Source organism: Procambarus clarkii, chromosome 49 (genome assembly GCF_040958095.1).
Source record: "Procambarus clarkii isolate CNS0578487 chromosome 49, FALCON_Pclarkii_2.0, whole genome shotgun sequence".
Lineage (NCBI taxonomy): Eukaryota > Metazoa > Arthropoda > Malacostraca > Decapoda > Cambaridae > Procambarus > Procambarus clarkii.
Genome location: NC_091198.1, coordinates 19,161,724 through 19,186,503, shown reverse-complemented (window position 1 = coordinate 19,186,503; position 24,780 = coordinate 19,161,724). Strand labels below are relative to the sequence as shown.

Here is a 24,780-nt window from a genome sequence, read left to right as displayed (position 1 = left end):
TATTTAAACATCTTAGAATGGCATGAGATAATATTTCATTATCGAGTTTAAACGGAACATTAAGAAAAATTAAAGGTTATGAAATGGAAGAGATTGAGCAAGTCATGGAGGCATTTGAGACAGAAAATGAGTCAAATAAGAGGTACAGAACAGTATATACTCAGATTGTGAGTTCTTATATGAGATAAAGGGTTGGTAGAGTACAACTCCAATGTAGAAGAATAAATCGAGGCAGATATGGAAAATATTTCTTTGGTTCAAAGAATTTTATGGGGAAGTTAATTTCTTTGTTTCCAAGAGAAGCTAAATGAGATTCATAACAATGTTCGTAGGATATTGTTAAAGGCAGTCTTTGGCCACAATGACCTTGCATGTGAGGAATGTATACTTCCTCACATGCAAGGTCATTGTTGCCAAGCTCAACTCTACAATGTGTAGATCTCTCTCTCTACAATGTATAGAACAGTGCACAACTTTCAATGTATACTCAACTCTAAAATTGTAAAAGCTTTGAGTAATACAGTACTCTACAAGAGAAATCCCAGAGTGTGTTGGGTGCAAGATTCATGTTGACAGTGAACACTATAACACACTGCAAAACTTCTTAACACTTTTGTACTATCTGGAACATATATATATATTGCTTGAACAAAATGTGGACATCTTCAAGAGAAAACTGGAGAGTTTTCTTCTGGAAGTACCGGACCAACCGGACTGTGGTGGATATGTGGGCGGGCCACTCTAAGGAACAGCCTGTTGGATCAATCTCACAAGTCAAGTGCTTGGGGAGTAGAACTTCCAGAACCCCACCCAAGTATCTGCTCGCACAGTTTCATAGTGTACTCATGGGCCAACAAAGTCCATCTAGTACATTGATCTGTGTTCGTGTACTAGATATTGTTCAGGAATATTTGTACTAGGCAATGATGGAAGAGTGAGCGGTATACCATCACAGTAGAAGAAAGCACAAAAGGCACCACTTAATATTGGACCTGCCTCTCATAATCTTTGATTTGGCCTTTTAATGTATTGCTACTTCATACGGGACTTTATTTTGTATGTTGCTATATTATTGCATGGTTGTGATGAGTATTTATAGTAATAAAAGAAATTGATTTTTGTTTTTAAATTTTGTTCACAGATTTGAATGTATTTTGACTCGATGTATGAAGGATATTTAAATTTGTATATACAGTACAGTACTTATATCAATTAATTGTTTTAGCAGGAGAGAGCTCACTACTATATTATAGTAAAGCAAACATAAATATTTATTAGGAACATTTAATTTGATATGCATGAAAAGCTTTAAAATCCAAGTTTGAGTTTGTACAAATAAAGTAGGGAAGGTTTGTTATAAGGACTTGCTGCACTGTTTGTGGTCTTCCCGAGATCAATCCAGACTGGACTGAGAGTTCTTCAATGCTTCCCCGACACCTGTGTAACCCAACAGAGATGTTAAAGAAGATCCCCATTGTGAAATGTCAATGTGTCCTGATTGTGCATTTTCCTGATCATAGGAATAGCAGGAGCTTGCAACCCTGAGTGTCATATTTACACGGGAACTTTTCATCTACACTTGAAGCTTTGTTTATATTTAATAGACGAATGTCTTGTGAAAGTCATTATGCAAAATGTTTTATAGTTTATGTACCTATAGAGGAACATAAAAGTTCCTTGTATACTGTATGTAGGTCTTTGTAAATCTTATTATAGCTCCTGGATCACTGAATGATTTAACAAATAAGTCACACTAGTGATACAGTACCAAGCCATGTCCCATGTATTTGGCACAGGATATTAGACATTTGACATAGGACTGACATTGCACGTTACAGAACGATGAGATTAACCCTGAACTTGGTCTGGGCCCATGGGGCAATCGCATGGGCACATTTCTATTTTACGTAAGTAAATTAGGGTTGATGACTAAACTTGTGTATATTTTGTCAGTGCATGAAGTGGCATGATATTAATACTGTACTTACTGTGCTTGGCTTTCTTGCATGTAGTGCATAATATATTATTAGCTACAGTACACCCTGAATGGATACCATATAGTTTTCCTTTAATAAATATTAATTGTAATTGTTCTAAATTTGCATTGTTCAAACAATATATGGAGATTACCTCTGGGTTGACTGGGTAATCGGTAAACTTTCAAGAGTTTATATATGGTAATGTAAGGAAGATCTTTATTAATGCTGGGTCCTGTGTTCCCATGTGACAAGCTTTAGTCCTGTTTTAAGTCTTTTGGGGGAGGGGGGTGTGGAAGAATGACTTGAATGATACCTCAAAGCGAGTAACCATGGCATCTTAACACATTCCCTGACGTAATATAATGCCTGTAGTCTTGGAGGCGAATAGTATTTTGAGTGTTGCAGTAGATACAGTTCAGTATTGTCTTGCCTGTGCACAAAATACAAAACAAATATTTTTGTCTTTTTCTTGTTTGATGAAGTGTAGATATAAGCCAGGTGGTGTTGTCATTGTGTCTTTCAACAGCAGACACGAAGGTTGCCGACATATTGCTACAGGGAGAGGAGTCGTATACTCACTTTGGACTTTTTATGTTCATTGTTTCATTTATTCAACACAAACACTATATTGTGTAAACAACTCAATTTATAGGTTCCCATGGTCAGGACAGGAAGCTTATTAAGCCTAACAAGTCTAACAGCTATTAAAACCATGGTAACATCATTGGTATATAACTGGTTAATAATAACTATAATCATCTAATACGTGTAATTGTCTAGGAAATCAACAAATGATGAAATATATATATTTGGAATGTGTGTCAAGAGCATATACGGTATAAATTTCCATCATCCTTTCCCAGTAGTTTCTATATTGGTAATTCGTGACGATTGTAGTTGATGGCTGTAATTTCACCCCTGTAGTCATTATCTCTGAAATTTCTTTTAAGAATGTCATACAAAATTTGTTTTAGTAATGTTAATTACATTGTCTACTCATCATATATAACATACTGATGAAAATTGGTTTTAATATAGTGGAATCTAGTGCCACTTCTCACATGTTCTCGAGGCCTATTCTTTCATCATCAATGTCATATGACACACAACACTAATTGGGTGTTTTGCCAGCTGCTGAAGGTGTTAACTTTTTCCTCATTCCCCCCCCCCCCCCCCCCCCCCGCTCTCCGTGGTCTACCCTCGCCATTTTAGTTTTCTTATCTGCAAGTTCAATGGCTACTTCTTTTGGAGCTCTATAGTCACTCAACCCTCCCATTACCATTCTGGGTTCCTTTAGAACCCTATCTCCATTTTCCCTGCAATCCTTCCTTGTCGTTTGGCCATCTTACCATCCTTAATCACAGCCAATATTCACCCTCATCTTCGTCAGCATCCTCATACGTCTTGAACAGAAACCATTGTGGACATCACATTTGCATTGCTGCAACTGATACTCTCTACCTTACACCTTCCCCTTCCAGCCTAAAGCATAAGTTGGTTCCCTCATGTTCTTCCTTCCCTAAGGGAAAAGAAGGCCTTGGTTGTTTATCTTTTCATCTGTCTCGCCCCTGGTTCAGAGCTAGGTGCAAGCTTGGTCTAGTTCCACTGTCCCAAGCTTGCGTGCTTGGCCATCCTAGGCCATTCTGATTTACTATCCTTGTGGCATTTCTTTAAAATGTGTGTGGTACTAGGCTATCTCATCTGCTGCTGCTGCCATCATCTATACCTGGGTGACTCGGATTCTAGGGAGCCCTGGAGCTGTAGTTCCTCTCTTTTTGGCTTCTTCAAGTTCTTTCCTGCTGTGCTGGTAAGTTCCCTATACAACATTCCATCTCCTTTTCAAAGTTATTCTTGCCTAAAGGAGTGACATAGTGGTTTAACCCTTAGACAACAGCCTGTATCAGATGATGTATATGGGATTTTCTGAGCTAAATGTGGTTAACATAAATTTACATTTTTTACCTTAAAAACTTAAGGTAATAAAGTTCTAATCATATATATCTAGAATTGTCCAGGTGACTTACCCAGCTGAATGTGTCAATGCTAGGCCTTGTGTTGTGGTGACGCAGCGGCATGTGGCAGAGGACTCTAGTGTTGACCTTGGCCGTTTCTATGATCGTTTCTTCACCTATTAGTTAATTCACTATAGTATTTGTGTTAAATAACAATGAATCGGGTCACACTGCCACGTGTGACCTGCCAAATCCTAGGGAAGCGTCCTCAGGAACAAACTTGCCTAAATTCAGAACTTTATTTTTTATATTGAAAGTGCAGTTGACTTGCCATTAGATAATGGAGAAAAGAATGATACATGCAGTCTCTTAGTATATTTTAGAACTAAACTGTAACAGTAGATTTGCCTTAATATTATCTTTGTAAGTATGCCATTCAGTTGTTTTGTTTCATGTAATATACATACACTGTACTGTATAATTTATTTCTCTTTTTAAATCTTGAAAATGTGTTTCCTTTTTTTAAGACTTAAAACATATTCTTTGATTATTTTTATCAGATTTAGTGAAAATATATACAAGTACCATAGCTTAAAAGTAGGTGTGATGAATACAAAATATATTTGTGCAATGTTCCACAATTTGACTTGTAATGCTTCAATAGATGACTGACGTGGAGGCCGGAGGTGCGACAGTGTTCCCATACATCAACTTGAGTCTTTGGCCCCAGAAAGGTGCTGCTGCATTTTGGCACAACTTGCACCCAAATGGGGAGGGTGACACACTTACACGACATGCAGCTTGTCCAGTGTTAGTTGGCACTAAATGGGGTAAGTCGAGATCATTGCTAACTCTGCTCTACACACACACACACACACACACACACACACACACAATGTTTCTGTGTTGATCTTTACAGTATATTTTTAAATGTTTGTATTTTACAGTTCTAGTGTTTATGGGTTCCTGTGAGAATTAATCCATAATCATGAGATTGTTGCTTGTTAGGGGCTGGTGAGTGGACTTGTCACTCATTGGAATATATTGGGCAATATTACTTTAAGTAAAGACTGCATCCAATCTCCCGTTAAGGTTTAATTCTTCATTGCACATTTACATAGTGTGTTGATGGCCATACAAGGCTACCATTTACACACCAAAATTTTAACAAAATATCCTATTCTTTCCTTGTATATAAATACTGTACAGTATACAAATAATGAAGTGTCCCTAAAAAGTAGAACATTAGGTAAAGCATTTACATTTTTTCTTTTGAAAGAAAAGTATGTAACCGGTACTCGGTGCAAGATATATAGCTTCCTTGGAGCACCATAACAATACATGGTGGTAATCTAAGAGGCGATCACTCTACCAACCACGCGAGGATGCTCGCCATGCGAAAGGTTTTGTCTGTAATATCAGTAGTTGAATATTCAATGTTTATACTATTATTCACTAGTGCCCCTTTCACTTCTCCATTCCAGTTTGCCCCAAGAGAGAGGGGTTGTAGGCTCTACCCATGACCCTCCCTTTTCTGTGGCAGGTGTGAATTTTCAGAGCTTGTTAGGGATGCTTAAAGTTTGCCCCATCTTCCTCTAGGTGGCCTCGTTTTAGCAAGGCCACCTAGAAATAAAAAAGGTATGGACAAAGAAAGGAGTAGGAAAAGGTATGAACAAAAATTGACAAACTTTATCATGGCTGGAGAGTAAGGCGGGTGTCTGAGGAGTGTGGTGTTGTCACTAGCGCTCTTTATCAAATAGTACTCAAAAGTAGAAAGAAAACGATATTGACGTTTATTACTGGGAGATAGTTCGAGTTACAAAGAAAATTCTCCCTAGCTTATATTTTGATAAGTTAGATTAGGCCATTTACAAAGATACATGTGGTGTTCCATATGGTAAGTACAACATAATTTGTTATTATATATATAAAAATTTTAGACTAAAATCATGCAGCATTTTTTAAATAACATTTATCAATATTTTGTCTTCATTATTCCAGTATCCAACAAATGGATTCACGAACGTGGACAAGAATTCCGAAGGCCGTGTGCTCTAAATCGCAATGAATTATAATAATCTACGGTTATATGGTGTGTGTTTGTGTGTGCATATGTTGTACAGGGGTATTTGATTTAGTTTTTCAGCACCAGTGATGATAAATTATCTCAAGTTGAAGATTACTCCGCACGTTCCTAAGGCTTGGTGTATTTATCATAAGTTTGGCACAGTTGGCTATTTGAGAAATAAGTTACTTTGTATTTCTGCCAAAGAAAAACTGTAATACGTATCAGTTAAGCATTTTAAGAGTTCTTACAAGCATAAAATTACATACAGTATTCTTATCAAAGAATTAATGTTTGCATTAAAGTATTCACGAGAAGGGTTATACTGGTATCACTTTAGTGAACTATTGAAAAATTATTGCTTTCTATAGACATTGTAATTTGTTAAGACTTGCACAGTGGCTTTCCACTTGAGCTGAACAACTGGCTCCACACTCTTGGTGTGAGCCAACTGTTTGAACTAATCTGGTACTGTATATCCAGATTAGTAGGATTATATTTGTTGCATTCAACACTAACCTGAGCAAAAATCTTTCAGTGCATCTGATTTTCTGTTGGAATGGGAGTCTACTGCACTTATTTTAACATCTATAGATATTTATATAAAAGGATGAGATGGCAGTGAGGTACCCCAGGGGTTTTAGAAGAGCACTTGGATGCATCCGCCCCCAAGACCCCCCCCCCCTCATCTATCCCCCACCCTTCTCCATTCTTGCCTGAACTACTGCCACGTATATTTTTGAAAATCTTACGCCGACTCTCATTAACACACGTGATATACAGTAAAACCTTTTTTAATGTGTGTTAATAAATTATTTCAATTACATATGGCAAAAATATATTGAAGGTCTGATTTGAGTGTTCACATTGTGTGTATGTGTATATGGAGTCAATAATTGGCCAGACTATGCACATTTTATGATTAGAAAATTTTTGATTGTTAAATGTACAGTAACAACCTGTTTCCTCAGTTACGTGTGTGTTAGTTTCTCCTCTTGGTATTTGGCTTCACGCACCATTACTTATTTAATGTGTGTGGGTTTGTGTAATTTTGCCACCTTGTTATTTGAAGGCATATACAGATTTACATTCCACTGAGCAAGAGCCAGCCTGGTAACAGTAGCAGACAAAGGAGGCAGCACTTGAGAGTGTGCACGCAGGTGATGCCTCGGCTACACAACCACACCGTTTCATAGTAAATGAAGTTAAGTTAAGCTAAGTTAGGTGGTGGTAGTAAAGGTGACTTGTTATGAAGGAATATTGTAATACTCTATTTTGAGGCCATCATCATTCAAAGATTTGCTTTTATTTTCAGTTAACATTTTATTCAGTATGAGTTTCATCAAACTGAGCTTATTCCAAGCAAATTGTCTGAAGATTGTTAAAGACACATCCTTGAATGGTATTTTTCCCCAACATGCTTGTCAGCAGGTACTGCTCTCCAACTAATTTGTAATGTAATACTATATGAATGAAGTAGCTGAACTACATATGTTAGGCAAGTAGAGGAAGCCTGGAAGGTGACTGGTGGTGAAAGCTATACCGTGTGTCAGTTACAATCACATAGGAATATGAATAAGCGTTAGTGTCACTCTCACCTTGGCAGACACCAATAAATGATGCCTTCATGGATGATAACAGAGTGCAGCAGCTTGCATTGTCACCTTGGTTAGCTTCATTGTTTGTGAGCGTTTGTATAGCTGATTATTGCTCCTTGACTGTTATAGCCGACAGAGAAGCATAGCATTACATACATCACGTCATCTTCCAGTTTCTGTATACAGTATACAAGTTACTCGTGCTTTTATTTAATTGATATTGATTATCTTGAAAGAAAATGGTAATTAACATATATAAATATTGACATTAGTTAAAAATTATATAACTATTGATTAATGGTTGTTTTAGAAAATGTAAAGAAAATAAGTTGCAACAGGAGCAAATTTGTAACTATTTTTATAGTTTTTAACTAGTATATTTTTTAGCATATCAGATATGACAGGGATAACCTTTTATATATTTAATACTACAGTTATGTTCTTCCAAGTGGTAAAATGATTGTTTAGTAATTATTGGTATGACAAAAGCAATTTGTAATATTTTTAGTAAACTTAAATGTTTAAACTTGTAGTGTGTGGTTAGATGTGACTGCCAGAAATGTTAAAGATGAAAATTTTGCAGCATGAGGAGAATTCTGTAACTGCAGATGTTACAGCCCCTCACAGGTAGTGGCTGTTCTTGACAGCGTGACTAGCATAAATATACTGTATATGCTTAAGACGTTAAAAATGAAGCAGAGAGATGCTCAAATATTTATGAAAGAGCCATGGCATAGTTTGTAGTTGCTTGTTAATATTTGAGTAATTATGGCAATAAGATGCAAAGTAGTTAACCACAGACTTCAAAATTTATAACCGAGCCTAATGCTAGGCTGTTTTAAAAGATCTAGGGGTCTTTTTCTCTCTCTCTCTCAATAATGATTGCTTTAAATCTCAGTGGGAAGACTTAGATCTTCAATGTACATATTACAATATAAGGTGTTCCATTCTCCCCACACTCTAGTATAGTTTCCAGTGGAGCCGGTATCTACACAGTTTTCAAATCCTCTTGACTAAGTGGCATTTTAATTATACCATTATTTTGTGGTGTCTTCCTCTAAATTGTTATATAATTACATTTATCGGTTTAAATTATTATCACACCTTTTGTCTAAATTATTAAAGCTTTACTGGGGTCCTCCCTGAGAACATAAGGTCACCATCAAGATGATGCAACTCATTAATGGACATTTTGAATTTCTCATTCAAAGCTTCTCAATACAGTACTGTATTTTTTAGCCATTTTAAATTTAGTATTCCTTAGACAAAATCATAAGAGTTGAAATATGATGTTTTACTGTGAAAGCTTCACATCATTTATTTTGTTACAGCAAATATATTCGTCTCGCTTTTTACCCATTTTGTGTACTCACAATTTTTACAATTTAGAATTTCATGTACAATGGATCCTTAATATTGTAAAATTGATTCATCTGATAATAAAGATTATAAATAACCCAACACACACACAAATGAAAGTGACGACATTTTGTCCATCCCAGACCCTTGTGAAAGTGACCGAGACATCTTCACGTTTTTCATGTGTGTGTTGGGTTGTTTCAGCCATGTTAATGCGACTTCTCTGCAGGTTACATAGTCTCCCCGGCTTAGTGCGTTCTTTTGATAATTACTTCTTCTCTGCACTAAAGTTATATGAAATATAATTCTTTATCCTGAAATTGACTGAAAATCGTAATAGTAACCGAGGTTGTTAGTAGTTTGTCTAGACCTAATATGACACTAAAGATGCCAGTCATATTGATTCAGAAACAAATATTATTTAGAATTCTTCATAATTTATATATTATTGAAAGTAGTGCTGTAAGTGGTTTGATGCATGGTCAGTAGGCTGGCACTCGTGCCACCGAGTGTTGTATTTCATGGAGTAATAAGAATAGTTAGGGTGAGAGTGCAGAGGTGCCATATGTTGTAAACTTACAATGAATGTTTTGTTATGTAATGTTGCTCATGGAACATAATGCAGCACACTGAAGTAATTATGGTGTTTTATTTCTGTGGTACAGTACAGCCATTTATACCATTTTCTCCAGGTTGTATCCACATACCTCCATGAGCTCTGTAATGCAGACCTGTAGTCACAAATTGTGATGACACAGCCACATTCACATCACGTAGATAGCTACTACTCTGTGTGTAAAGTTCAATCCTCAGGTTCAGTAGCTCACTAGTAACACTTCTTCCTACTTCTACAACTGTGCCATCTCAGCACGACTAAAAAAAAAACCAGCATTGAATATAATAAAGTGACTCGTTTTGGTGAGTCCTAGGTGGCTCCTTGAGCTAGCTACCTAATTTGTAAATTCCCTAATCTCTCTACTATTACAACTCTGATCCTATCACAATAAATATGGTAATAAAAAACATCTCCCACATTTTCCTGGTAAACAAACACGATTCCCACACTCAATAAAACCAGACTTTAGGTATAGCAGAAGCCATGCCAGGCCTCCAAGGAAGACAGGAGACTTAAACAAGGATATACTGTACACACATCAGCAATTTAATTCCAAAACCAGTAAGAAGCGGCCAACTCAAATTAAAAAGAATACTGATCCATCAAATGTACAAGCCCAATCCCAAAGGTGTAACCAAAAACTCGGATCATGCAGCCAAGGACAAAGAATGATAATTCATAAACTTTCACACCTCTGGGAGGACTAAATGATCCAGGGAACCACTGAGGACTCTTCCTCAAAACATGATGGCGGGTATAACAGCCATCCACCTTCAGCAAATACCCCTCCTCAGAGAGAATCGGTGAGCAATCACGGTGAAAAAGCATGACCATAATCTGCAGTCCACCAAGGAACACACGTCTATTGACCCACTGTAGGCATAACATATAGATCAGCAGCAAGCAAGGTAAGGAAATGAAAGAAGTGAGGTACAAAGAATAGATGCCTTTGTAGAGTTGTATTCTTAAGGTAAATGCCAAGTACAAAGTGAAGGTGGTGAACACCACTGATCTGGTGGTATTAGCTAATACTCTACTGCTACTGGATAAGAGTTGGTATAGGGACTGGTTGTCATTAATATACTGTACATAGTTTCAAAGTGTTTTGAATATGCTCTTGGGAATCACAACAAGCAATTTCTCTTGGTGGTGGATTGATGTACTTTCCACTGCGTTCCTCACTCCTGGACTATGTCACGAGGCAATCGGCAAGTTACTTGTCCAAGTGCAGATGACACGGCCTGGTATACTAGTGGTGGTCTGGGTGATGCCAGTACACTACTATGAACAGCAGCTGAAGGGTTCTGCTTAAAATATAGACAATAGGTATACTGAAAAAATAAATTATTTTATGCTTTTATTTGAAACAAAAAACAATGATTATAAATGATATGTAAAATCTGATTATATATTTCGAATATAAAGTAGAATACAAAATGTATAAAATATAATCTTTTCACCTACATTAGAATACATCACAACACTGGGATGAATTATTGATACACTGATTAGCACCACAAATTTATGATTCCTAACTCTTTCACACTTATAAGGCCTTAACTGCTCCAAGATATTATATATCAAGAAAGCTCACACACTGTGGACACTGTTAACCCTAGTTGTAAACACGAGGTGCTCTAGGAAGACATGCAAGTGACCTCTAACGAGTCACAGCAAATTTACAAGGGTTCAAAACCCACTTAACACTACCAGTGATAATCAAAATATAATAAAACTAATTATTCTTATTCTTAGCTCAGTGAAACTGTACATATAGAGGTATTTCCTTATTGTTCCTTCAAATGCCTAGCTCTGAATGTTATGAGACACATCTTTCTGGTGGAACACTCAGCAGCATGCCGATTCTATAGCCCGAAAGTAACTAACCTTGAGGGACTTGCCAGAACTCTGTGATGCACAAGCACCTACCAGGATCCAGGACCATAATTTATCCCACTTGAGAAGGCAAAGGGAAGCATAAGGAGCAGAGGTCACCACAGTGATCTCTGCTCCTTATGTTTTGATCTACCAAAAACCAGTATGCTCCAAAATAAGCAACTGCTTCCAGAAATTCTTAACACTGACAAAAATAATGGAAATACTCATTACCGCAGAAAAATCACCACCTATGTATGCTCGCCCATCACCAGACAATAGCCTAGGCAACCCAGGGTCTCAAATCAGCCAGCAAAGCCATTCACAAGCTATATTAGAAGACAACCTGCCAACTATCATAGGAAAGTTCAGTGACTCCTTGATGCTATCTCACCATAGAACATTTTGCAGAAGTAGCCAGCCATTTTGAGAGAGAAGCAACCAAAAGACAAATCAGAAAAAACAGCCAGGACTGATCCTAACGAGGAAATAACAAAAGGACAACCCTGGGTCACGTTGCGATGAAGTCCAGAAGCACTCTAAACCCAAAACATTGTCACCGCCAGATTCTGGTCCTGCATCCCAGTAGGCAAGGGTGAGTTTCAGAGGCCTAATGTATTTCCGTAAGGCTTGGATGGACTGGCGCTTAGTTCCGGGATGCACCAAGGGGACCCCTTCTAGAAAACCATATTTGTTCCTCCATGTTTCAAAAAGCATAAAAACCAGTACATAGTTGCTCCTCCTCCATATAAAAACTATACTTGTTCCTTTATATATCAAAATTAATAAAAAAAATCCAATAGCTGCTTCTAAATATATCACAAATGCCACAGTTGCTCCTAAATGTGTCAAAATACACATGAAGGTCAGTTTCTTCTAAACATCAAATCACAGACAACTGCCTTTGTAACTTCAGTATACTGTACTGAATGTGTATTAAACATATACATAAATGTCATACCTGCTATACAAGCCTAAGACCTTCAAGTTCTTTTAAAAGACTGTTGAAACGTATCTCTTGAAAGATATATTCTAATGTAAATACAGCATAAAACATATTGCACTACAATATAAGCAGCACTGACACTCCTACAGTCCACATCGGGAGTCCTGAACTTCACCTTTACAATAAAGCAATGTGGACGGCATCTGACGTGGCCACTAGTTTGATGGCGCATGCAATGCCACCTGGCATCAACTTCCCCGCGCACACATATTACTTATCTGAGAATACCTAACCTGTCCCCTTGTGGAGGAGAAAGAGAGTCAATTAGAGTGAAGTTAAAAGAAATGATAGCAATCTTGAGGAACCAATAGATGTATGGCTTGAGTCTGATAAAATGCCCCAACTACACCAAGCCTGATTAATGTTGAGATTATTAATATAGTGGCAGAAAATATAGAGAGCATCTTGTAGGACTTGTAGGAGTAGGAGAAGAATAACACTCCTATACCAAGCATGAAGGCAACACACAAATACTTTAAACAATTTTAAAGTTCACAGGAAAAAAGAAGAGCACAGATTTCAGTGCTTGGATACAATGAATTATTTTCAGCATATACACAGATTTATCAGGAATTAAAAAGACATGGTTTAAAACAATTAACTCTCGGATATTTTAGCGAATGCTACCAAGAAAACTGGAATTCAAAAGACTTAAGTGTTCCTCAAAACTAACTAGATATAATTACAAGATTGTACATGAAGGAACACATGGTGTGTATCCTAATCGCAGTATGTATGCACAATATTGTTCATTGTGCCATGTGTACCTGAATAATGCTGCAATGTCTAATTTATAGTATTTTATCAACCTGTATTGTGACGTAATTATTGACATGAAATTTGTGTTATGTGGGGGGGCTTAATGGCTGAAAATTTAAACATATTAGTTTTATTAAGTTTAATCGAGTTCTAGTCGGAAAGTGGAATGGCAAGTGTATATTTAAAAAGCAATAAGCACATGCAAGGAATGCATCAAAAGCTGAACTGTGTTAAGGGAAAAAAAATATATTTCTGGAGAAGCATCTTCTCGGGAAATATAAATACTGCAAGAAGAAAATATGGATTTAAATAATTGATATGCGTCAATTTTAAATGAGCTCTTAATTATTTTTTTCATTAAATCTAACTTGTAAGATATTAACTACAATTAGAAGAAAATAAAAGTACAGTACAGACATTACATTATTCTCACATAAGAAAACTTAGAAAAATATTCACAATAATTAAGAACCCACCAATTTGACTCCGAGTTATATCACTCGGGTGCTCATATACGGTAAAGTCGGTCCCACTGTTCCAACGAGCAGCACTACGCACAGTGTAGGCCTACATTCTGCACCACACAGCAGGGAGATCTTTTAAATGTCCCTGTCAGCTCACACTATAGTTAGGGGACACTAAAGGATACTCAATCCAGCCCAGAATGATGTCTAGAAAGCCTATTCATATATATTACACACACTCAAAAGCCCTTCCAAGTGCTACTTGGCATCGAATGGTTCACCAAGCAACCAAGCAGTGCTCTCACTGTTACTTGGCCTGCCCATCAATACCTTAAATGTACCACACTATGTAAACAATGTAAAAAAATATGAATTTATTATGTACCTAACAATAAATGCAATTTAATACCTTCTAAAAAAAAAAATTGACAAATGTATGTAGGAAAATCAAGATCCACTTATATGTATCAGTAGCTTTACAGCGTAAAATACCAGGCAAGTCTTAAAGACGAGCAATTTCAAACATATGAACAATAATAAATGCTCAGTACACTACTTACTGTATTGTGTCCTCAAACATTGATGCAAAATAGATAAACTTCTAACTTGCTAGTTCTCTAAAATGCATATTTTTGGGGAGTTACTTTACAAATCCAGTAATGTCCTGTACTATTTCAATAAAAACACAAAAATCATTCGTTAGTCTTTCACATGTCATACATTCCATCAACAAGGAAATTCACATGTGCATAGTGCCTCCTCATCCAGATATCTTTGACCTTCCTATAAATCAAAACCACAATCACTGCAAGAGCTACAAACAAAGAAAGTCCTAATATCACCACTCCAAAGTTGACACTGTCGCTGTCAGGATCTGCACTGGCTGCATCGAGATCATCAGTCGTAATGGATGGTTTGGAATGGATTTCTACAGAAGACTCATTTATAAGGTTTTCTAAATTTGTAGGTACAATAGTGGTTGTGTCCGCGTTTAACACCATTGGCTGCGGAGCACTATCTGATAATTTAGTGGTGTTGATGGGCATAATGGCCAACTTATTACCTTGCTCACTGATAGGGACAGAGGATTGCGAGAAAAATGAATCGCTTTGTTTCCCATGCACTTCTTCATCACCAAGATTATCTTTGAATTTTCCACTACTTTTCCCAATATTCTTCGATACAGACTGAAGATCCAACATGTTACGACCAGAAGCTTTACTTGAACTAGCATTAGAGTTTAATTTATAATTATTTGATAATAAAGATTTAGGGTCTGCCTCTATCCGTACAGATACAGAAGAATTTTGCTCCATTGGATCAGCACCTTTCCTTGCAAATACAGATGGAGTAAAGGTATTTGGTTTATCACTTGTATCAATTACAGTTATAGGCTTTTCTTCACCTACCCCTTTCTTAGGTACAACTGAAGGTTTTGTGAAAATGGCTTCTTTCCTTGGAACAATAGATGAAGTCTTATTACTGATCTTCAATATTAAGTCTTCAACATTACTCTCTGCTATATCTCTGTCAGTTCCTGTTGAATGAACAATTATCTTACAAAATAATCTTAAAAAAAAAAAAAAATACCCTTGAGCATAATATTTCAGATTTTTATTATACAGTATATATTATAATAAATGTCTTTTCCATAATTAAAAACTAAGTGATACAAACTGAAAATATAAAAAACGAAGATATTAACCATGTTACAATAAACTGTTTAATTAAAGAATCATATTGGTTTAGCAATCACAAATGATGAAGTAACAATTGCCTATGCAATACATTCTACTATAAAAGAAAAAGGAAAGAATATTCGATAAAATATTCAATAAGAATATGTTGGGAAGGATAATCAGCAAAAAGACTCATGAAATATATAGAAAAATAAAGCACTAAATAAGGGGGTTAGAAATATGGTTGAACGGCCAACATTGAGAGACGTGATGACAGTACAACTGGACAGGTGGAAGATTTTACAATAGTGCCTCTCACCTCACAAGACAAGTTCCTAGTGGAAGCAAAGCATTGGAAACTAACTCATTGGATGGAGCAATCTCAGTAAAATAGCTTCAGGGAGCCGCCAGGGGGCTTCGGGGAGTCGCCAGGAGGCTTCAGGGAGCCATCAGGGGGCTTCAGGGAGCCATCAGGGGGCTTCGAGGAGCCGCCATGGGGCTTCGGAGAGCCACCAGGGGGCTTCGGGGAGCCGCCAGGGGGCTTCGGGGAGCCGCCAGGGGCTTCGGGGAGCCGCCAGGGGGATTCGGGGAACCCCCAGGGGGATTCGGGGAGCCGCCAGGGGGATTCGGGGAGCCGCCAGGGGGCTTCAGGTAGCCACCAGGGGTTTCAGGGAGCCACCAGGGGCTTCAGGCAGCCACCAGGGGCTTCAAGGAGCCACCAGGGGCTTCAGGGAGCCACCAGAGGGCTTCAGGGAGCCACCAGAATGCTTCAGGGAGCCATCAGGGGCTTCAGGGAGCTGCCAGGGGCTTCAGGGAGCCACCAGGGGCTTCAGGGAGCCACCAGGGGCTTCAGGGAGCTGCCAGGGGCTTTAGGGAGCCACCAGGGGCTTCCCCAGAAAATGAATTCCGAGAGTTAGGCTTCAAATGAGCTGATGCAGGATAACAGTTCTTAACTCGTAGTTTCATTAGGAAGAGACAAGACAGTTGTAGACAAATAAAATAAATTAAATGAGAAGATAGTGGATGCCATAACTACCAGAAGCTTAAAAAATACAAACTTTATTTGTCATGTGACAAAGATTACAGTATAGGGAAGGGACACTATGAGCACCGTTTTCATCCTGTAACTTAGGTAATTATACTTAGGCAATTACAGTCATTCAATATAAGTATTTACTAAAGACAAATTGGGTATTTTTGCTACGATACAATTAAACATTTTGAATAATTCATCTCATCACTTGAATATACTCATAAGAACCATACTGTACTCTACATTTCTTTACCTTCATTTTTAATGGGTAGAGGTGCCGGCAGAGGCTCTGGTACTTCCGTTGTCACGACGTCTTGTTCTTGTTTCTTTTCTTCCTCTCTTTCTGCTGGTAACGTCGTCTCCTCTTGGACCTTTGATAAGTCACTCAACTGTAAAATAACAAATTGATTTTCATTTAGAATCCAAGGACTCTGTATGTTGGCATTCAGTTTTCTAATGGCACGTTGTGTGATTTTTAAGTCAGACATGAAAGTTAGAGCTATGCAAAATATAGAAGCACTTTCTTAGGCAATACTGAGCTGGTCATCAGACAGAGGCCAGGACCCAGCAGTGAATGTAATGAAACGCCTCTAACTGATAGAGCCACGGTGGCTCTATGAACGTCTCGGCAAAATAGTCGCAAGGAGCCACCAAAAAGTCTCCCCCCCCTTCCCAGAAATGTTAACAGATGTCCCCAATCATCCCAGCTACCCCCACCCTCTATCCCCCTCACTTCCCCCCCCCCCTTATACCTCAATGCCTCTCCCTCATCATACTCAGCACACTGCCCACCTCATACTCCATCCTCTATCCCCCTAATACCCTCATCGTCTTCCCCCCATATCCCACCCTCTCTTCCCCCCCACCCTCATTCCTTTAACCCCCCTCTAAGCCCCCCCTTGCCACCCCTACCCCCTCACCACTCCTCACCCTCTCCTACAGTACAGTTACTAACCTGCATATTCATTTCAGCATGGTCCTCATATTCCCGTAATCCTGTAGAATGTACATTTAACACTTGTTCAGGTCTACCATTTAATTTGTCATTACTTGAAAAATTTCCATTCACATTGGAGGTATCAATGTTTTGCAGCTGGCCTTCATCGGTGGGTTGAGCACTCACCGATAATGCCAGTAGCACGGCCACCAAACCAACTCTTGTCACCTCCATTGTCCCTGAAGCATAGAGTTTGTGTTATTAAGTATCTGTAAAGACTAGAGAATAAAATGATTGATATATTATACTGATACTCCTTATGTCATACAATGGGTTGGTTTATCCTAACATCAACCATTTAATTAAAAACAAAATAATATGGTAAATAAGGGATTAATGTTCAACCGCGTAAATGTTGCCGACCACAGATCAAACAAGTTTTGGGCAAAAAAATTAACTATACCTCGGACACTAATGAACAATACTTCAGACACTATTTTGATGGTGTCAACCACACCATTAGAATTCTGATATAGTACTTTAGTGAAATTAAAAGCCACTGCAATATTGACACACTCTTGGACTAATGAGTATTAGCTGCCTAGTTCTGCATAGTTCTGGTTAGGCAAAAACCACTTTATATTTGACACTCAAACAATGAGAATGGCCTGAGCTACTTCACTAATTATACCGCATGTTACTAAAAATAGTAAGTAATGTAAGGCTAATTATGAGGAGAAGCCAGTATGACTATATATCACTTGCAAGGGCAATGAGGACATGAAGCTGGGATAGGACGGAGGCAAGGAATCCCATAGCCATAAAAGCACATTGAATTTGCAATAAAAGTAAGAAAAAATCACCTAAATTAGCATTTTCAATTTGTTACAGTGATAGGCTGTAACTAATTTAGTTTAACATTGGTTTTCCTTTCTTTAATAGAAAATTACAGAATAAAAACCAATTTTAAAATTATTACGAAAAGTTTTATGAATGAATATATTTACGCCCTTCATGCCAGTTCTCGGAACATTCTTCACATAAATTATCACAGATTGAATCAAAAACAGATAAATCTTGAGCATATTATGTAAAAAAGCAATAGCTAACATATAGTACCATACCAATTTTATCAGGAAAACAATAAAATGCTATACAGAAATAGATAAATACCACAACTAGACCTATAGTAGTGTTCTTCTATTTCCGTTATTCTGTCACGATCTAGTAGACCCTGTTTCTGTCGGTCTTCTGACATATAAAGATTATTGGTTTACCAAGTTTTTTCAACAATATTCTGATGTTTTCCACAATATTCTTGGGTGTTCGCCGATTCCAACACGGGCGACCATTTCTGAAACCCAACACATGGGTTGACCCAATTGATAATCTGGTCAGATTCTAACAAGGGTTCGACCAGTTTCATGTTGAAGTAATACTAGTGAACACTCGTTACACACCACTGGGCTCATGAAAGCCACAAAACTATTGGGGATTTCATCAAATGTACCAAATATGTCTGAAAACAAATATAATATACCAAAATTATCAATTTTTATACAATGAAAACATGATCCTGACAGGATAGTTTTGCACGCTTTATATTTTAACGTCACTAGTGCAGCCAATTGTTGAAATACAAGGTAAGTGTTCATTACATTAGTGTACGGTCTCAAGACACACACACGTGGACAAGACGAGGCAAAGAGATGGATTAAGGTAGAGAAAGTGATCCAGCACAGCAAGCAGGCCTCTGGTTAGTGGTCAACCCGCACTCTCCTCCTCTTCTCTAACTCTCTACTTCAAGACGCTTCACCTATCTCACACACACACCTTACACACCTACCAACACACACGTGCACTATCTTCAATCTTAAGCTAAAATTAACGTCAAGAAATTTCTCACCTCTTTCATCACACATGAAAAGTCTTTGTAAACAACTTTGGCCAAACAATAGTCACGGCGGCCATCATGGACGCGGGTGGCGTGACTACTACCTCCACCATCTTCCCTATTGACCGAAAATACTGACCTTCTTCAGCATGCAACCCACAACAGTTACCTAACTCTCGGGTGTCTATTTATTGCTAGGTGAACACAGGCATTAGGTGAAAACGTTGCCCAAACGCTTCCTGTTCTACCGTGGGGGAGGGAATTGATCCCGGAACATGTGGTTGTGAACTGACTGCGTTCTCTATACTTATCTATTTTGCCACGTGACTGTAAATCAGAATGTATTTACTTGAGGGCTGCCATCTCTACACTGGCCTCAACGGGGACAGGAACCCAGCGGTTTGTTACATAGACGTTTCCCCGTACTGAAGAACGTGGAGGATATTGGTCCAGACAACTTCTTCAAAGGTCAGATCATTTCAGGTCAATTATACCCGAGAATTTTTTTCCAGTTGATTTTTAAACAAGAATGTATATCATACATCCGTATATGAGGCCTAGGCCCAAGTATGCCATCCTAGGGCTAACTTACAGGCAATAATAGTCCAAATTTAGTACATATTTGTACTATACTAGACCTGGGAACGTTAGGATTAATTTGGTTGTTACCTAATTCTTTCTCGGACCTGCGCAAAATTAAAGAAAAGAAAGGTGGAAGTGGAAGTGGAAAAGTGAAAAGTGGATTTTTTTTTTGGTACAACAGTCTATGTTTTGTACGGTCCATCTATAGTAACTATTGGTACTTTCCCATTTAGATGGCAGGTTGGAATACTCACACATATTACACAGTAATTTCAGTAGAACTTCGGTTTAAACCTTTTTTTTGACCATGTCATAGATCAGTCGATTAAGGCAGCGTCTGGGATGCTCTCGGACGCAGGTTCGAATCCTCGTCACGGCCCTTGTGGATTTGTTCACTCACACATATTGTTTACTTACATGGAAAACTCGCATATTTTCTTACATGGAATACTCATACATAAAGTTTACTAACATGAAATACTGACACATATTCATGAATATCTCTCATGAATGACATATAACGCTCACAGTTGGCCAGCATGTAGCACACACGAAGTATTACAGCAGCTTGTAATAGAAGCAATATAACTATTCGGAAGGCTCGGTGTTGAGCAACTGTATGGGGTTATCAGCCAGTACCTCATGGCCTCTTGTATCCCTTATCTCTCGTCTTCACACTAAATGCACCACGGTTTGTACGTCATCGACTCCAACGTAAATATTGCTGTGGGTTCGAAAAATGAGTAACACCGCAATATTGACCAGTCAACTTGATGATAATCGGCCTTAGTAGGCTACATACGATGGTTGGCTATGTTTGAATGCTTTATTTTATGTATTGCCGCAATCCGTTCTCAGACCAACGTCCATTCCATCCAGCGGTCGACCCCAAAGACGCATTCATAAATTTTTAACATTCTGTTTATTCAAAACAGAACTTTTCTCATATATAAATGAATATTATTTTATATTACCATATTGTACATATTTAGGCACTGGTTAGATTAGGTTCTGTTGGCGATTATTTGTATTTGTAGTACGTGGGTGAAGCATTTACAGCGTTGTGGTTCGAACACCAGTCGTCAGTGAAGCACTTGTTCCGGAAGTGTTCGAACGTCATCAGTTGTGAGTCGTGTGTAAACCGTTTTTCATTCATAAACAGAGGGATTGGCGGGTGCATGGAATGGACTTTGTTTAGAGAACGGGCTGCTTGGTTGATGAGAACGGGCTGTCTGTCTCTCCACACATTTTTCACTTGATCATTTCCCATTCCCGGCAGTACAATCGGGTTCGTTCTCGACTCACAACCGGGAATTCCGGGTTCGAATTCCCGGCGGGACATAATTAGCTGCGTGCATTTTCTATTACCTGTTTCTCTAGCAGTAAATCGGAACCCAGGAATTAGCTTGTTGTGGGGTTGCATCCTGGGGAGGGTCTGTAATTAGATATTGGGATGACCTCGATATAAGCGTAACATGTATATAGACACTGACTGCCTGTCCCCTGACACTGAATTATTCTAAATTAATAGATCTAATACAAACCGACCTGCTAGGTATATTTGTAGCCTAGTCGTATTCGAGCTGTGGCATCGTCAGAGGAACAAATCCACTTCTTACATGAGGCTTGTCGAATCGTGAGAAAGTTCCTTATCTGCACATGTTAACGAGAATATCAGTTCCCACCTACACTGATACCGGGGCTATCAGTTCCCACCTACACTGATACTGGCCAGGACTCGTGCTCTGTTCAATCACTTGAGCTGGACGGTAGAGCGACGGTCTCCCTTCGTGCAGGTCGGCGTTCAATCCCCGACCGTCCAAGTGGTTGGGCACCATTTCTTCCCCTACCGTCCCATCCCAAATCCTTATCCTGACCCCTTCCAAGTGCTATATAACGTAATGGCTTGGCGTTTTCACCTTGATAATTCCCTCCCTCTGTCACGTTTCAGAACTATAGCTAGAGAGTTTTAAGCTGAATAGGCTCGCGAAAATGTCTTTGAACCCACTTTTGCATGAGGCTCTAAGTGAAACTTATGAGAATTACATCTGAAGAGCACCAAAGTGTTCGTCGCGGAAATTAAAATTTGCTGCAATTATCAAATTTGATGAGATCAAATGCGACTGACTGATATCCTTCTTCAGTGTCTTCGTATTGCATAACTTTTGTTTTAAACTAAGGCCTGGCTCTACCAATGGCCATATAAAGAACGTTGATTTCATAGTCCTGCAACATTTGGCAGATCTGGAGGTGGATATAAGGACACTATAGGCCTAGAGGATGTAAAATAGCACCAAACAGGTCCACATTTTTGTTTTTTAATTGTCGGGGACAGGAAGCCTGAAATTATGCCTGTCAGATCCCTCTAGGCTAACTATGCTGATCTTGTACTGGATACAGCCCACAACAGTCGCCTGACTCTCGGGTACCTATTTACTGTTAAAGAACAGTGGCATCAGGTGTAGGGAAACGTGAAATAAAATATACACAAGAACAAAATCCATTATTTTATTCATTATTCAACGGCCATGAAGGCATAAGTTACCCATTACAGATAATGAACAATGCTCAACATGATAACAAATATTATATATGCAAAACTGAATTTTAATTAAATATAAAATAAATAAATTAATTTACCATTAAATGAAAATGTATATATGTATGAACACAGTAAATCAATGAAAATTGTGAAATGAATAAGTGTCGAGAAAACAAAGTGAATAATGCCTCCTAATAATATTATTAAGAACTATAATTGAATGTGAAGCCTAATAGTTCATTAAGAACCAGCAGTAAACTGATAGCAAATTTGTAGAGTAGACGACCCACATTTGAATTGATAACACATTTCAAATTTTTATTAGGTCCGTGCTGAGTTTTCAGGTAATACTTATGAAATGATGAATACATACAAATACTACTGCATTTATATACAAAATGAAGCATAATCACCTGGTAGCTAGGCTATTAGGCTGCACCTTATAAATGTTTATTAACAAAAATGACGCAGTGGACAATAACAACAAATAAATAAATAAATAAATAGAGTTCATAACTACTACCCAAAAAAGACCTCGGAAGAAACATTGATGACGGGCAAATGTCTCACATTAAAGTTTGATTTGAAACATTTATCCTGTTATAACAACAGGATAGTTATATCCTGTTCCTGTTATAACAACAGGAACAGGATATAACTATATCCTATAACTATATTATGGCGGGAACCACATTCAAAGTGCCCGCCAAAGGGAGCATTTCATACCTTAGGCGGAGCTGGGCCCTGATTGGTGGACGGTGACCGTGTGCGGCTCGCCCGGGCCCGCCTGGCCGGCAGGGAGAGACAGAGAGCAACCGCACCTGAGCAAACACGTACCTGATACTTCATCCACTTGCATCTGGGATACTCATCTACTGGCTGACGTATATATATATTGGGACAACCTCAAGTACTACCTGAGGAGCCTAGCATCGCTTCAGCTACCCTCCCAGATGACTATACAGCTCAAGGTGAGCTCTTGTCATTGATATCCTTCTTGTCTGACACGTGGTCGGCCGCCATTGACCCCCTGGGCGATTGCCTCCACAGGGTAAATACAGCTCAATAAATAACACCAGAAACCACTAAAGTACATTGAGTATGTTGATGAGTACAAGAGTGATATAATCATTATGTTTACTATAGCCGTTGGTCTTAGATGCCGCTGTTTCTCCGTAAATCTCATTAAATTACTATATTCACCTTTTGCACAACACCCTAATCACGGGTTCAAGTTCAAAAGGTCAAAGCCTCTATGCAAATTAGTCCTGAGTGCTTAATACAGCTCGCATTACAAACCCTATTCCATCTATTGAATTCCTGATCTATCAACACTAACATCTCCCTTCTATTATATGTCAGAATGTTCTCATATAACTATTAACAAATCCCAAAGGATGAAAAAATGTTTACATTCTTATTATAATGAACAAATATATGTGACAATTACTATAATTCAATTTCTTTATTAATTACTATAGTAAGTTTTGTATTTTTAATCTGAATAATTTACTTGAATTACCTAAATTTACCAGTGCCACTAAGACTAGTGGCCTTGAGGGACAGGAAGCCGGTGGCTTGTCGAAGGTCACTCCATTTGCCTTGTTTTTTCCAGTTGACCCGTCGCCATGACCCGTCTCCCTGTCGCCATGACCCGTCACCCCTGTCATCATGACCCGTCTCCCTGTCGCCATGATCCGTCTCCCTGTCGCCATGACCCGTCTCCCTGTCATCATGACCCGTCTCCCTGTCGCCATGACCCGTCACCCCTGTCATCATGACCCGTCTCCCTGTCGCCATGATCCGTCTCCCTGTCGCCATGACCCGTCTCCCTGTCGCCATGACCCGTCCCCCTGTCGCCATGACCCGTCTCCCTGTCGCCATGACCCGTCTCCCTGTCATCATGACCCGTCCCCCTGTCGCCATGACCCGTCTCCCTGTCGCCATGATCCGTCCCCCTGTCATCATGACCCGTCCCCCTGTCGCCATGACCCGTCTCCCTGTCGCCATGACCCGTCCCCCTGTCATCATGACCCGTCGCCATGACCCGTCTCCCTGTCGCCATGACCCGTCTCCCTGTCGCCATGACCCGTCTCCCTGTCGCCATGATCCGTCCCCCTGTCATCATGACCCGTCCCCCTGTCGCCATGACCCGTCCCCCTGTCGCCATGACCCGTCCCCCTGTCGCCATGACCCGTCTCCCTGTCGTCATGACCCGTCCCCCTGTCGCCACGACCCGTCCCCCTGTCGCCACGACCCGTCCCCCCCTGTCGCCACGACCCGTCCCCCCCTGTCGCCACGACCCGTCCCCCTGTCGCCACGACCCTTCCCCCTGTCGCCACGACCCGTTCCCCTGTCGCCATGACCCGTCCCCCTGTCGCCACGACCCGTCCCCCTGTCGCCACGACCCGTTCCCCTGTCGCCATGACCCCGTTCCCCT

At 39.2% G+C, this 24,780-nt stretch overlaps 2 protein-coding genes and 1 long non-coding RNA gene across 17 annotated transcripts in view; 2 read left to right on the top strand and 1 right to left on the bottom strand.

Moving 5' to 3' along the window:
- PH4alphaEFB (prolyl 4-hydroxylase subunit alpha-1) overlaps nt 1–9,591 on the top strand; it is an 82,407-nt gene extending 72,816 nt beyond the window's left edge. For 8 of the 9 annotated variants that reach the window (XM_045750165.2, XM_069303084.1, XM_045750168.2 and 5 more), the window contains 2 exons: nt 4,596–4,761; nt 5,933–9,591. In XM_045750165.2, the coding sequence (XP_045606121.1) occupies nt 4,596–4,761; nt 5,933–6,006 (240 nt within the window). In that variant the 3' untranslated portion in view covers nt 6,007–9,591. Of the gene's footprint in view, nt 1–1,838; nt 1,986–4,595; nt 4,762–5,932 lie in introns of those variants that run through there. The other variant, XM_069303088.1, reaches the window with a different exon arrangement.
- LOC123763174 (uncharacterized) lies at nt 8,451–21,433 on the bottom strand. Of its 7 annotated transcripts, none has more exons than XM_045750174.2 (4): nt 21,347–21,433; nt 17,341–17,561; nt 16,639–16,774; nt 8,451–15,210 (listed from the first exon to the last, which is right to left on the bottom strand). In XM_045750174.2, exons 2-4 carry the CDS (start codon nt 17,554–17,556, stop codon nt 14,381–14,383), a joined length of 1,182 nt encoding a protein of 393 aa, XP_045606130.2. In that variant the 5' UTR covers nt 17,557–17,561; nt 21,347–21,433; the 3' UTR covers nt 8,451–14,380. The 7 variants fall into 7 exon arrangements, with proteins under 7 accessions (XP_045606130.2, XP_045606127.2, XP_045606128.2 ...); XM_045750171.2 differs by lacking the exon at nt 21,347–21,433 and adding an exon at nt 20,327–20,472; XM_045750172.2 differs by lacking the exon at nt 21,347–21,433 and adding an exon at nt 20,284–20,305.
- A 1,708-nt stretch (nt 21,434–23,141) lies between these two features.
- LOC123763170 (uncharacterized) overlaps nt 23,142–24,780 on the top strand; it is a 30,310-nt gene continuing 28,671 nt past the window's right edge. The window contains exon 1 of the long non-coding RNA XR_006773405.2: nt 23,142–23,311. This is a non-coding gene — a long non-coding RNA (uncharacterized lncRNA). The remainder of the gene's footprint in view (nt 23,312–24,780) is intronic.

Coding starts and splice junctions, on each gene's coding strand:
- LOC123763174 (XM_069303089.1), bottom strand. CDS start 18,580: ATGTCAGAAGACCGACAGAAACAGGGTCTACTAGATCGTGACAGAATA. Junction 16,775..17,340: donor ATGCTGAAATGAATATGCAG/GTTAGTAACTGT, acceptor GTTATTTTACAG/TTGAGTGACTTATCAAAGGT. Junction 15,211..16,638: donor TCTACCCATTAAAAATGAAG/GTAAAGAAATGT, acceptor TTCATTCAACAG/GAACTGACAGAGATATAGCA.